The sequence below is a fragment of the Tasmannia lanceolata genome, unplaced genomic scaffold (assembly GCF_043159265.1).
Source record: "Tasmannia lanceolata isolate RefF3 unplaced genomic scaffold, GAP_Taslan_0.1 ptg000013l, whole genome shotgun sequence".
Classification (NCBI taxonomy): domain Eukaryota; kingdom Viridiplantae; phylum Streptophyta; class Magnoliopsida; order Canellales; family Winteraceae; genus Tasmannia; species Tasmannia lanceolata.
In genome coordinates this window covers 4,248,722-4,261,934 of record NW_027518690.1, presented here as the reverse complement: position 1 = coordinate 4,261,934, position 13,213 = coordinate 4,248,722, and the positions used below count along the sequence as shown (strand labels likewise).

General features: G+C 38.1%; 1 protein-coding gene across 1 annotated transcript in view; it reads left to right on the top strand.

Moving 5' to 3' along the window:
• The window catches only part of LOC143889556 (calmodulin-binding transcription activator 3-like), a 36,387-nt gene extending 23,442 nt beyond the window's left edge, over positions 1-12,945 (top strand). The window contains exons 6-13 of the mRNA XM_077393808.1: positions 480-657; positions 1,200-1,334; positions 1,427-1,755; positions 2,819-3,397; positions 3,751-4,454; positions 5,220-5,805; positions 11,112-11,435; positions 12,554-12,945. Coding sequence (XP_077249923.1) covers positions 480-657; positions 1,200-1,334; positions 1,427-1,755; positions 2,819-3,397; positions 3,751-4,454; positions 5,220-5,805; positions 11,112-11,435; positions 12,554-12,661 — 2,943 coding nt within the window. The 3' untranslated portion in view covers positions 12,662-12,945. The remainder of the gene's footprint in view (positions 1-479; positions 658-1,199; positions 1,335-1,426; positions 1,756-2,818; positions 3,398-3,750; positions 4,455-5,219; positions 5,806-11,111; positions 11,436-12,553) is intronic.
• The last annotated feature ends 268 nt before the right edge of the window (positions 12,946-13,213 follow it).

Here is a 13,213-nt window from a genome sequence, read left to right as displayed (position 1 = left end):
CTATAAAAAAAAATACCTCACCTCCATTCAATTCTCCACCGAAAATAAGATTACACGGTATTTCTCTCGAGTTATACCTTATTCAAAAGATTTTAGATCACTGCTAAACCTCTCTGTTGATGATCTTTGAAGCAGATAAGTGTAGTTTGAATAAACAAACACTTAAAAGATCTAATCAGCTGTCAGAACTCAGAAGTTATGATGAAGCTAAATAATTGCTGCTTTGCTTCATCCATGGGGATCCTGATGCAGTAACCAAAAGTATGTATTTAAAATTTTCTTTTGGGGCCATCTATGGTTTCAACAAAATCCCTAAAAGATTCAAAAGATCTCCTATAGTCCCAATCTCCATGCACCCGTACTTTCAACTTGTATGTCTAACATGATTGCAATTCTTCTATGATGATTCCAAATATCTTATGCACATTTTAATTAGTGGATATGCATGTAATCTGATTCCTGAATATCTTGTTCTTCAGGGTAACAGAACATCCTTTGGCCACAACAGGGATTCGGAAGAAATTTCGCAAAGTCCTCAGATGGGAAGTCCTGTTAGTTCTAATTTTCTCACAAATCATAATCATTTGCCTTCACAAACTACGGATACTTCGAGCCTGAACAATGCACAAACATCAGACTATGAAGATACTGAATATGGTAAAATTTGTACTCCTTTCGTCTTTAGTGCAACAGTGAATCTGATCCGTAGATTTTATTATAGGACAGTGACAGTATAGATTCACTGATGCACATTTTCATTCTATGTCACAAATATCGTTCTCAGGAATTTCTCGGCAAGGGAAAACCTCGGGATATTTTAAATTTTTTTTTTTCGGGTTTATATGAGGAAAAACGGTAAAAATAAATTAATTTACAAATATAAAATATCAAGTATATATAAACTTTTTTAATGCGGAAGTAGAGCTAGGTCGAAGGTTTTAGGATGTTTGAGAGATTTTTAGTAAATGAGAAGTTCATGATATTTTTTTAAAGTCAACACCCAATTTATCGTGATAATTCACGATAAAATCGTGATAAAATTGCGAGAAATTCAATTTCTCGCAATAAAACATATTTTTATTGTTTAATCAAAATACTGCGATTTTCTCGCGAGAAATTGAATTTCTCACCAATATTTGTGACATAGTTTGCAATAATCAACCACAACTTCCTGTGCAACTAAAGCAAGTTCAATGCAGGAGATAACAATCAAGCAAGTTCCAGATACGATTCTTTTCTTGAGTTACAGCAATCAGAGGACAGACCAGAGATGAACCAGATGGACGCTGGATTCTTGAACAATTATTTTCCAGTTACGGGTCCCAGTAACCAATGTGAGCCTCTGTGATATTTAACAGTTATTTATTCTGATGCCTTTTGCACGCATGGGATATTAATTGCGCCGTATAATGGAAAATTGTTACAGGTGACTATCAGGGAAAGCAATCAAACATTCCTGGACTGAGTTATTTATCGGTTGGTCGAGAAAATGGCAGTAGAGGAATTAATGATACTGGATTTGGGTCAACCTTTCATGAGCCCAGCAAACATGATGTGACATCCTGGGAGGGGGTCTTCGAACATTTTACGCCGGGGTCCCAGGGTGCACCTTTCCAATTGTCGGTTAGTTCTATTCGACATTCCAACCTGGAGGGCACGACTAAACAAGAAAATGTGTTTGGCCAACTTTTAAAAGATGGGCTCAGTATCAAGGAGGAGACTGTAACTAGCCCAAAGAACCAAGGAAAATGGCAGGTACCTTATGGTCACTAGTGTCCGATATACTATGTGTTCAGTATGTTTGAGTTATTACACACACACAGATATAATTTGCAAGGCAAGTGTTCAAAAAGTTCAGAAACAAGGTGGGCCCACATTGGAGCTGATTAATGAAAGGGTTAAGATGATCCAATGGAGCTGATTTTTGGTACACACCCTATCTATGATAGGGCCCATCAAATGAATGCTTTGGATCCCCCAAAAAATGTGGGCCCACCCTGTTTTCTGCACTCGAGCGCAGAAACAGTTTTCCGTATATATATATATATATATATATATATATATATATATATATATATATAGAGAGAGAGAGAGAGAGAGAGAGAGAGAGAGAGAGAGAGAGAGAGAGAGAGAGAGAGAAGCTTCCTGCGCTGCAGCGCAGGGAGCTTATCTTCTCTTTAGTGGTTTATAAAGCATCCCATTGGTTCCTTTCTTGTGGACCCGCTATATGTTTCAAAGGGGGGCCCGCTATACGAACCAATGGGATGCTTTATAAACCACTAAAGCGCAGATAAGCTCCCTGCGCTGCAGCGCAGGAATGCTTTTCTCATATATATATGGGAAAATGGAATCTAAGAGTTTGCATAGGGTGCTTTACCTATGCAAACGCCCCAAAAATACGGTACGGCCAACACCATAGGATGATCCACACGGTTCATTTGGATCGCCACAACGTAATTAGGTTGTGCCCCAAAAATCTTTTCCATAGGATGATCGTAAGCCTCAAGTGAGACTTGGGACAGCGGTTTTAACATCAACTCCACTTTTACGAGAAGCTTACGACAAGCAGTAGTTGAGATTATTTACTTCTTTACTGCCATATTCTTTTTACACAAGCGACCATAAGTTGTAGTTTCACATTCATCTAATCTTGGTTGGAAAGTAACTTTGGTGACACATGAGGTTGCTTTTTTGTTAGTCATGGTAATGTTGGCTTCTTTGTGAACTTAATCATGTGACACTAAATCATCTATCTGCTTGTTTGTTACTTGTGCTTCTCGGATATTACCATGTCATTCTAACTTTGTTGTACAACCAGGTCACTTCTGAAGAGGATTCTTCAAATATATCTATATGGCCCAGGGACGAGAAGTTCCATACAGACTCAGCCTTTGATCTGAGTTCTAGGTTTCAAGAATATAATGATAACTACTTGGATGTGCTTGATAAATCTTTGTCTAGAGTTTCTGGTCAGCAAAATGAGTCTTCTATGCCAAATGAGCTTCAAATGCATCTTCAAAATGCCAATATTGGATCTATTTTGTCAACAAATTTAGGCGTGGATAATCAAACTATAGAAGAAGATGTTAACTACTCTTCCTATACAAATCATGCACTGAGTGACTTCTCTAGAGCAGAAAGAGAAGAAGGCTTAAAGAAATTTGATAGCTTCTCACGATGGATGAGCAAAGAACTTGAAGTAGATGACGTGCAAATGCAATCCAGTTCTGGGGTTATCTGGAGCACTCTTGAGTCTGAAGTTGTGACTGAAAATTCTACCATGTCCCCACAAGTTCACTTGGATCCATACTTGTTAAGCCCCTCACTTTCCCAAGACCAATATTTCAGCATTTTTGATTTCTCACCCAATTGGGCATACACAGGCTTGGAAACTAAGGTGAGCTTCTGAAATTGATCAAGTACTTATCTCCTCAAAATATTTCAAATAAGTCTGACTATAGCTTTTAACTTCATGAATATGGTAGTCATAGTCATGGTTTTAAATTTCGGTTGGGACCGAAACCGAAATCAGCTGAAACTGAAATTTTGGTAATTTCAGCTGAAATTTCGGCACAACCTTGAAATTTGTTTTTTTTTTACCGAATTTCGGCTGAAATTTCGGTTTCGGCTATATGTCCGAAAGCGAAAGCGAAAGCGAAATTTAAAACCTTGGTCATAGCATGAATATTTATAAATGAAACTTATTTCTTCTTGTGGCATTATTTTTCATTTAATCCATGAATTAAACAGGTTTTGGTTACTGGAAAATTCTTGAAGAATAGAGATGATGCACAGAAATGTAAATGGTCCTGTATGTTTGGGGAAATGGAGGTTCCAGCAGAGGTTTTAGCAGATGGTGTTCTTCGCTGTCATGCTCCACCGCATACAGCTGGCAGGGTCCCTTTCTACGTCACCTGCTCTAACAGGCTGGCTTGCAGTGAAGTGCGGGAGTTTGAATATCGTCTTATTCACACTCCCGTTAAAACCCCAGATACCGATAATAGCACTACAAATGAAATGGTTCTTCGAATTCGACTTGGGATGCTATTGTCTCTGGAATCTGTTTCCTGCTCAAACCCTAAGCATTCCTTTAGTAGTGTTGGTGAGAAACCTTTTACAAGCAGTAAAATCAATTTATTACTGAAAGAATGTGATGATGAGTGGGCCAAGATGTTGAAACTTACTATGTATGAAGATTTTTCTCCGGATGAAGTGAAGGAAAAATTGCTTCAAAATCTACTGAAAGAGAAGTTGCATGATTGGCTTCTTCACAAAGCGGGTGAAGATGGTAAAGGTCCATGTGTCTTGGATAAAGAGGGCCAAGGTGTAATTCATTTAGCAGCTGCTCTTGGTTATGATTGGGCTTTGGCACCAACAATAGCTGCCGGTGTTAGTATCAACTTTCGGGATGTGCATGGATGGACTGCCCTTCATTGGGCAGCATATTATGGCAGGTCAGGACCTCCAAACCATAGTTAGCAAAAACAATTAAAATTCGTCTCGTTTTAATTGTTTGCCGTTTTAAACGGCTGTTTAAAATTCAAAGAAGTTCAAGACGCATCTTAAAACTACTAAACGCATTTTTTTGGCCAACTTTCCAACTTTACCACTACTATATTTGGTAAATTACAAAATTTTAAATGCATTTTTTTGTGTTCCTGTTTTTTTACTACGTTTTTTTGAACCAAAACCGTATTAAACTCAATTTTTGCCAATCTGTTTTATTGCCGAATCATATTTTGCTAACTATGGTCTGAACATGTTAATCTTGTTTCGTTACAAACCAAATTCATTTGTCTGATCTATCAGATATTTAGATTTCTTCAACGTAACATAATTTACTTGGAGTTTGTCATAAATATCATTCTCGGGAATTTCTTGGCAAGGGAAAATCTCTGGGATATATTAAATTTGTTTTATTTTATCGGGTTTATATCGGGGAAAAATGATAAAAGTAAAATTATTTAAAAATACATATATTAAGAAAAAATATAAAATATTAAATATCGTAAAAATATTGTGATATTATCATGATATTATTGTGGAAAATGAAAATATAGCTATATTTTTTAAAATTCTTGGGATTATTTCGGGATTTTGTTGTTTTATTAAAATCTTTATCTTTACAAAATATCGGAGATATTTGTGACATAGCTTGTAGTCTGCCAATGTGTAATGTGTACTAATGTTCTCAGTTTGTTATGACTCAATGTAAACAGAGAGCGCAATGTTGTTGCCCTTGTCTCATTTGGTGGAGATCCTGGCGCACTAACAGACCCAACTCCCAAGTTTCCTCACGGGAGAACAGCTGCAGATCTAGCTTCCACCAATGGACACAAAGGGATTGGTGGGTACCTTGCTGAATCCTCCTTGACGAACCACCTTTCATGCCTCACTATAAAAGAGGTTTCAAGGGATGGTGACCTATCAGAAGTTTCCGGTACGAAAGCTGTCCAAACAATTTCCGAACGGAGTGCGACTCAATTTAGTGATGGCGATTTGCAAGACGGACTATCTCTGAGAGACTCACTAACCGCTGTTCGTAATGCTGCTCAGGCCGCTGCTCGTATTCATGAAGTTTTTAGGGTTTATTCGTTCAATAGAAAGCAGTTAATTGAGTATGGTGATGATAAAATTGGAATGTCAGATGAGCGCGCTCTTTCCCTTGTAAGTGTCAAGTCACACAGATCAGGACTCCATGATGAGCCCGTCCATACTGCTGCAATACGAATACAGAACAAATTTCGTGGTTGGAAGGGGAGAAAAGAATTTCTGCTAATCCGGCAGAGAATTGTTAAGATCCAGGTACATTTGATTCTTCTCATTTCTCAGAATTTGCATTTGTAGCTTATCCTGGTTGGTGTTTTTTACTCGTTCTGCCTGCGCCATGGATTTCATTCCAAAATCCCGAAATTTGGCCCAAAAAATTGAATTTTATTTTTAATCCGAAAATTCGGCCGAAATTTTGGATTAAAAGTAAAATTAAAAAAAAAATCATTTTTCCAAAATTTCGGTTTTCCGAAATTTGGACAAAATCCGAAATTTCGGGTTTTGTGCATTTCTGTTTCAGTCCCAACCGAAATCTGAAATTTCGGCCGAAATTTAAAAACATGGCCTGCACTAGTATTTTATACTGTTTATTAACTATCCTTGTGTTCTATTACAAATTACTTCAATATAGTTGATGTGTTTCTTCTGGTAAAGCTAATAAGGTTACTATACAGGAAAATTGTGTGTTTCTGTGTGGGCTGAATGAAAATGTCATAGGGTGTTTTGTAGGTCGATACTAGATAAACTGGATTATAAACATATTTCAGATTTGAGAAGCTCAGTAACAAAGTGTAGCCTAAGGGATGAATATCCTTGGTCTTGGGATGGCCATGTTACTAGTTTATTGGTCTTGGAAATTTACGCACATCCCTAGTAGTTGATTTAAAACTAAAATACTGATAAAGAAGAAAAAAATCATTTCAAAAATATAAAATAATGATCGTAGGCATGGCATTAAAAAGTCTAATCTGGTTACTTGTATGTTTCTACTTTCACATATAATGACTACAATATTCAATTTGTGGTTGCAAGCTAATTTCGATGCGCGTAAAAGTAGACAGCTACGGAAAATTGGGAACATATTACAGAGTTCAATCTGTTGATAATTGATTTGTAACTTCTCAACAGAAGTAGACTATTGGAAGATATTATATTAGTTTCTAACCTAGAAGGCCTTGGAAAGAGTATCAATAGTCTGTAACTTAGGTCATTAGTGTCCTTAGATGTGTCATTTGATGAACCGCAATCATCATTTGGTCGGCAAGGGGAGAGGAAGGAATTGAAGTTCGCGAGTCGTGAGGCAGGCCTTGACTTCTCATATCGTGAGCAAGTTAGAGAATAACTACCAAACACAGGTCACGCTACCGCTAAACTATAAACTATAAACTATATATATATATATATATATATATATATATATATATAGAGAGAGAGAGAGAGAGAGAGAGAGAGAGAGAGAGAGAAAACGGTTCCTACACACATGTGTAGATAAGTTATCTACACACTAGTTTAAAATAGAGTGGGGGCCACATTATTTGGGTGATCCAAACCATTCATTTTTAAGGCCCTCACATAGATAGGGTGTCCACAAAAAATCAAATCCATTGGATCATCCTAACCATTCTAACTGTGGAGGCAAAAAATGGACTAATTTGTGAAGGTTTAAAGACATCCATTTTACCTCCACAAATCATAGGGTTGGGATGATCCTATGGATCTGATTTTTTGTAGACACCCTATCTATGTGAGGGCCTTTAAAATGGATGGCTTGGATCACCCAAACAATGTGGGCCCCCACTGTATTTTAAGCTAGTGTGTAGAGAACTCTCTACACATATGTGTAGGAACCGTTTTCTCACACACACGCACACACACACACATATATATATATATATAAGAAAACGGTTCCTACACATATGTGTAGAGAGTTCTCTACACACTAGCTTAAAATACAGTGGGGGCCCATATTGTTTGGGTGATCCAAGCCATCCATTTTAAAGGCCCTCACATAGATAGGGTGTCTACAAAAAATCAGATCCATAGGATCATCCAAACCCTACGATTTGTGGAGGTAAAATGGATGTCTTTAAACCTTTACAAATTAGTCCATTTTTTGCCTCCACAGTTCGAATGGTTAGGATGATCCTATGGATCTGATTTTTTGTGGACACCCTATCTATGTGAGGGCCTTAAAAATGAATGGTTTGGATCACCCAAATAATGTGGCCCCCACTGTATTTTAAGCTAGTGTGTAGATAACTTCTCTACACATATGTGTAGGAACCGTTCTCTCTCTCTCTCTCTATATATATATATATATATATATATATATATATAGAGAGAGAGAGAGAGAGAGAGAGAGAGAGAGAAGAGTCTCTAGTCGGCCGACTAGAGAACCTTCTCTAGTCCGCCGACCCAAAACACAGTGGGCCCACAATGTTTGGATGATCCAAAGCATTCATTTGATAGGCCCTGACATAGATAGGGTGTGCCCAAAAAATCAGTTCCATAGGATCATCTCAACCCTTCGATTTGTGGAGCTAAAAATTGGACAAATTAGTGAAGTCTTATACCCATCCATTTTAACCTCCACAAATCGTAGGGTTGGGATGATCCTATGGAGCTGATTTTTTGGGCACACCCTATCCATGTCAGGGCCTATTAAATGAATGGTTCGGATCACACAAAAATTGTGGGCCCACACTGATTTTTTGGTGGACGGACTAGAAAACTTTTCTAGTCAGCCGACTAGAAACATTAACCCCATATATATATATATATATATATATATATATATATATATATATATATATATATATATATGAGAAAAGTGTAGCTACACATACGTGTAGCTAACTTAGCTACACCGACGGCTTAAAATACAGTGGGCCCCACATTGTTTGGGCGATGCAAACCATTCATTTGATGGGCCCTCACATAGATAGGGTGTGCCCAAAAACTCAGCTCCATAGGATCATCCCAACCCTACAATTTGTGGAGGCAAAAATGGACTTGTAAAAACCTTCACAAATCTGTCCATTTTTGCCTCCACAGTTTGAAGGGTTGAGATCATCCAATGGAGCTGTTTTTTTGGGCACACCCTATCAATGTGAGGTCCTATCAAATGAATGGTTTGGATCACCCAAATAATGTGGGCTCACTGTATTTTAAGCCGTCGGTGTAGCTAAGTTAGCTACACATGTGTAGCTTCACTTAACTCGTATGAGAAAAGTGTAGCTACACATACGTGTAGCTAACTTAGCTACACCAACGGCTTAAAATACAGTGGGCCCCACTTTGTGTGGGTGATGCAAACCATTCATTTGATGGGCCCTCATATAGATAGGGTGTGCCCAAAGAATCAGCTCTATAGGATCATCCCAACCCCTACGATTTGTGGAGGCAAAAATGGACGCGTAAAAACCTTCACAAATGAATGGTTTGGATCACCCAAACAATGTGGGCCCACTGTATTTTAAGCCGTTGGTGTAGCTAAGTTAGCTACACGTATGTGTAGCTTCACTTAATTCATATATATATATTGAGGAAATGGTTTCTGCGCTCGAGCGCAGATAAGCTTATCTGCGCTCGAGCACAGAAACAGGGTGGGGCCACATTTTGGGTGGGATCCAAAGCATTCATTTGATGGGCCCTTTCATGGGTAGGGTGTCCACCAAAGATTAGCTCCATTGGATCACCTTAGGGTGTCCACTTGTGGGGCAAAAAATGGACAGATTTGTGGACAAACAGTATCTGTCCATTTTTGGCCCCAGAAATGGACACCCATTGGTGATCCATTGGAGCTGATTTTTGGTAGGCCCCCCATCCATGATGGGGCCTCTAAATGAATGCTTTGGATCACCCCCCTGTTTCTGTGCTCGAGCGCAGAAACCCTTCTCTCTCTCTCTCTCTCTCTCTCTATATATATATATATATATATATATATATATATATATATATATATATATATATATATATATAAGTCCTTTGGAGCAGAGAGAGAGAACGAGCCGGAGTCAGCCTTCACTCACAAATCGTGTTAATAAGGCAGGCATTATTATTGGCCAAAGATCCAACGCTGCTTGTCTTACCCTTTTTCTGATTTAAAAGTGGATAGAGCTCGTTTTGGGACACCAGGTTGATTATTGTCCTGAACCTTTGGGACAAGGTTGTCATGGCAAGCATCGATGTGAAATATGAACCAGAAGACACCTTCATTTACAGGGAAATAGGAGCAACAGTTTTTTTTTTTTTTTTGAAAATAGAGGAACAACAGTTTGAGTATCAGCATCACTAGTTATATCTGACTAATTAAATTTTAATTTTAGAGTATATTCTTGTAATTTTAATATTTTATCTGAACTGTTTGAAATGGCATTTGGGACCCCTCCAACCACATCATTACCTTAGCTCGCTTTCATAAAGATCGGACCCTCCAACTCCATGTTCTCAAATCAGAAACGGACCTAAATTAATACCATTCGAGTCTAGAAGGATCAGGGTATAGTCCACAATAGGTCTGAGATGAGGGTGTTAACATCCCGGTACCTGTAATTGTAGTTTTCAAGTTCGTATTTGAAATAATTTGCAAGGTAAGTGTTCAAAAAAGTTCAGAAGAGAATGGGGAAGTTTTGTAAAACTCATGTTTTCTTAATTTAAGCACAGGCAACTCAGACAAGCATTCAATTTTTCACATTATTTACCATAAGCGAGTTACATTTTACACTGGTTAAGTAACTTACTAGTAAACGTGAATGTTTCAGCTCCCAATGTCATGTTTTTGAGAGCTTTTCCTAAATTATCACGGGAAACACTGGTTAAATGTGATTATTCATAAAATTCCCGATTAATTTGTAACCTTCAGCATTTTTTTTAAAAATACGCTAACTTTTGTGAAACTACTCATGAAAATTTTGTGAATAAGCCAAAAATTGGTTGCAATAGAGCTCATTTTGGGATGGCCGCATTTGCATGGTGTAGCCATCCAGTCAGCATTGTAAAATTAAAATCCGTGCTGTGCACTACTTGGGATCATTCCTTTCCATGACTTATTGCAATATTCTGGATTTTGGATGTGTCATCTGTCATGGAAAAACTTTAATTTGACTGGGTTATCTTAGTATGGAACCAAGGTCACAGTGTCTGTACATATCCCACATTCTAGCGAAACTAACAAAGAAAAAGGGCAGCCCAGTGCACGAGGCTCCCGCCAGTGCGGGGTCTGGGGAGGGCTAGATGTGCGCAGCCTTACCCCTTCTTTGCAGAGAGGCTGTTTCCTGACTCGAACCCGTGACCACCAGGCCACAATGGAGCAACCTTACTGTTGCACCAAGGCTCGCCCTCTCTAGTGAAACTAACAGTTGTAAAATTACTGTGTTGCATGTTTTTTTTTTTTTTTTTTTAAATATAGATTTTATCATCGTAAATGCTTTTGACTATTTTCAAAGGATGTGCCACTGCTATCGTATATTTCTGGTATTCGTTATTCTTCAATTTGCACATTTGGAAAGTTGCTCAGTCAGTCATTAGCTAAAATTCTCATTTTCTTTTTCTGGTGGAAGGCGCATGTAAGGGGACACCAGGTGAGGAAACAATTTAGAAAGGTCGTCTGGTCAGTAGGAATTGTGGAGAAAGCAATTCTGAGATGGAGACGGAAAGGAACTGGTTTGCGTGGGTTTCGTTCGGAAGGACTTATCGAGGCCTCCACCATGCAAAGCGGGCCGTCTAAAGAGGATGATTATGATTTCCTGCAAGTAGGCAGAAAACAAACAGAGGCAAGGATGGAGAAAGCGCTTGCTAGGGTGAGGTCCATGGTTCAGTACCCTGAAGCAAGAGATCAATATCGAAGACTGTTGACAGCCGTTACAGAATTCCAAGAAAGAAAGGTACTTCTCTCTTCTATTCAAAAACAAGTTGGGCTTACCCTGTTCTTCATTCTTGAAAGCAAGGATTTAAATGCCGGTTTTGGTCGTGGCAGAAACCGAAAATTTTCGGTTTCAGCCGAAATCATGTAAAATGTAGAAAACAAATTTCGGTATTTTACAAAATTTCAGCCGAGATTTCAGTAATTTCAGTGGAATATCTTAAAATTTACGTGGAAATCTTGTAAATTTTGGCAATTTTGGCAAAATTTCACCGAAATCCTGTAAAAAACCAATTTAATGTACTTTTGGGTGTCGGTTTGGACCGAAACCGAAATATTTCAGCCTGAAATATAAAATCATACTTGAAAGATCAGGGCGTGCTCGTCACTGTCAAAAGAAGTAAATATTGAGGTGTTGTGGGACTGGATTCTGAATATATATTGTGAATGAGTGAGTATAAGGTCCTGGTTAGAGTATGATCAGGGCATGTTCACCACTGCCAAATGAAGTCATCAAAGCCTTCGAGAAGTTGTTTTTGGTGTCTGTGGTAGATATAAGCCAATTCACCATAGGTTTGGGTTCTTTTTTCGTTTAAAAGAAGATCCTCCTTACATTCACATTACCAGTCAAAATCAAACCTACACTATATGTTCAAATATGATAAGCAAGCAATATGGAAACCAGTAAGGAGTTGAAGTTTATCCTTTTCTCAATACTATAAACAGTGCCAATTCGAGGTCTTGAAATCGACATTTATGGTTGTGTTTCGATTAACAGTAGGACAGGGAACCAAACCAGAGTAACTATTTATTCTCTGGCTAGTAAGGTTTCCTTCCAAACCAGATTACACTAAAATAGCAAAAAAAATACTCAACTCAACAAAGCCTTTGTGCCAAACTAGTTGGGGTAAATGAATCCTTTAGAAAAAATTCATGAAGAAGGTAAAAGGAATCTACCAGGCTCTAATCCTGGTTCTAGTTGGGTTCTTCTACGTGGATCATTTTCTTCTATTCTATCCTATCCAAGGTCAAGTTCTCTATTATGTTCCTAGCTATCAAGTCTGAATAGCAAAAAAGAAAAAAAAGAAAAAAAATTGCTCCTATCTCTACCAGTAATCATTCTTGCATGGCATTCTACAGGTGGGTGAAATTGTTTTAAACGAATCAGAAGAAGCTACGGAGGGTGATGACCTCTTCGACCTGGAAGCACTTCTGGGAGACGATACTTTCATGTCGACACCATCTTGAGTGCATTCAACTCTATATGACGTTGTAAATTCGGTTTGCTTCTGTATAGCATTTATTTGACTAGTGAGTGTCCTATGTGTTTTAGTGGAATATATGTAAGTAAATTTACATAATCAGCTGTTTGTTCACTAATGGAATTTCAGTTCGAGAAACCAGCTACAGTTCTCACACAGTCACACTGACACCTTATTGCCAGAAGTGTTTAACTGCCAGAACCACCTAGTGAAAAAATGTTATGTTGAACCTCTACTTAATTTTTTTCTTAATCATCAATTTGCAGGTCATCGATCAAATGTTATGTTGTTTCTATTTTGAAAAGTGACTAAATTTATTAGTAGAACCAGTGCATACAAATGGGACGACTTACCCCATGACAAGTACAGAAAAGATACACTGAAGTCCCATTTCTGTCCTAAGAACGACAGCTCCTTTCACCTATGTAACTGTCAATAACTACCCCCATATTTTCCTTTTCCGCTCCTTTTGCCACCTTCTTTGTCTCTTCATTTTCCTTTTCCACTCATTCGGCCAGCTTGACTCTCTGTTCAAATC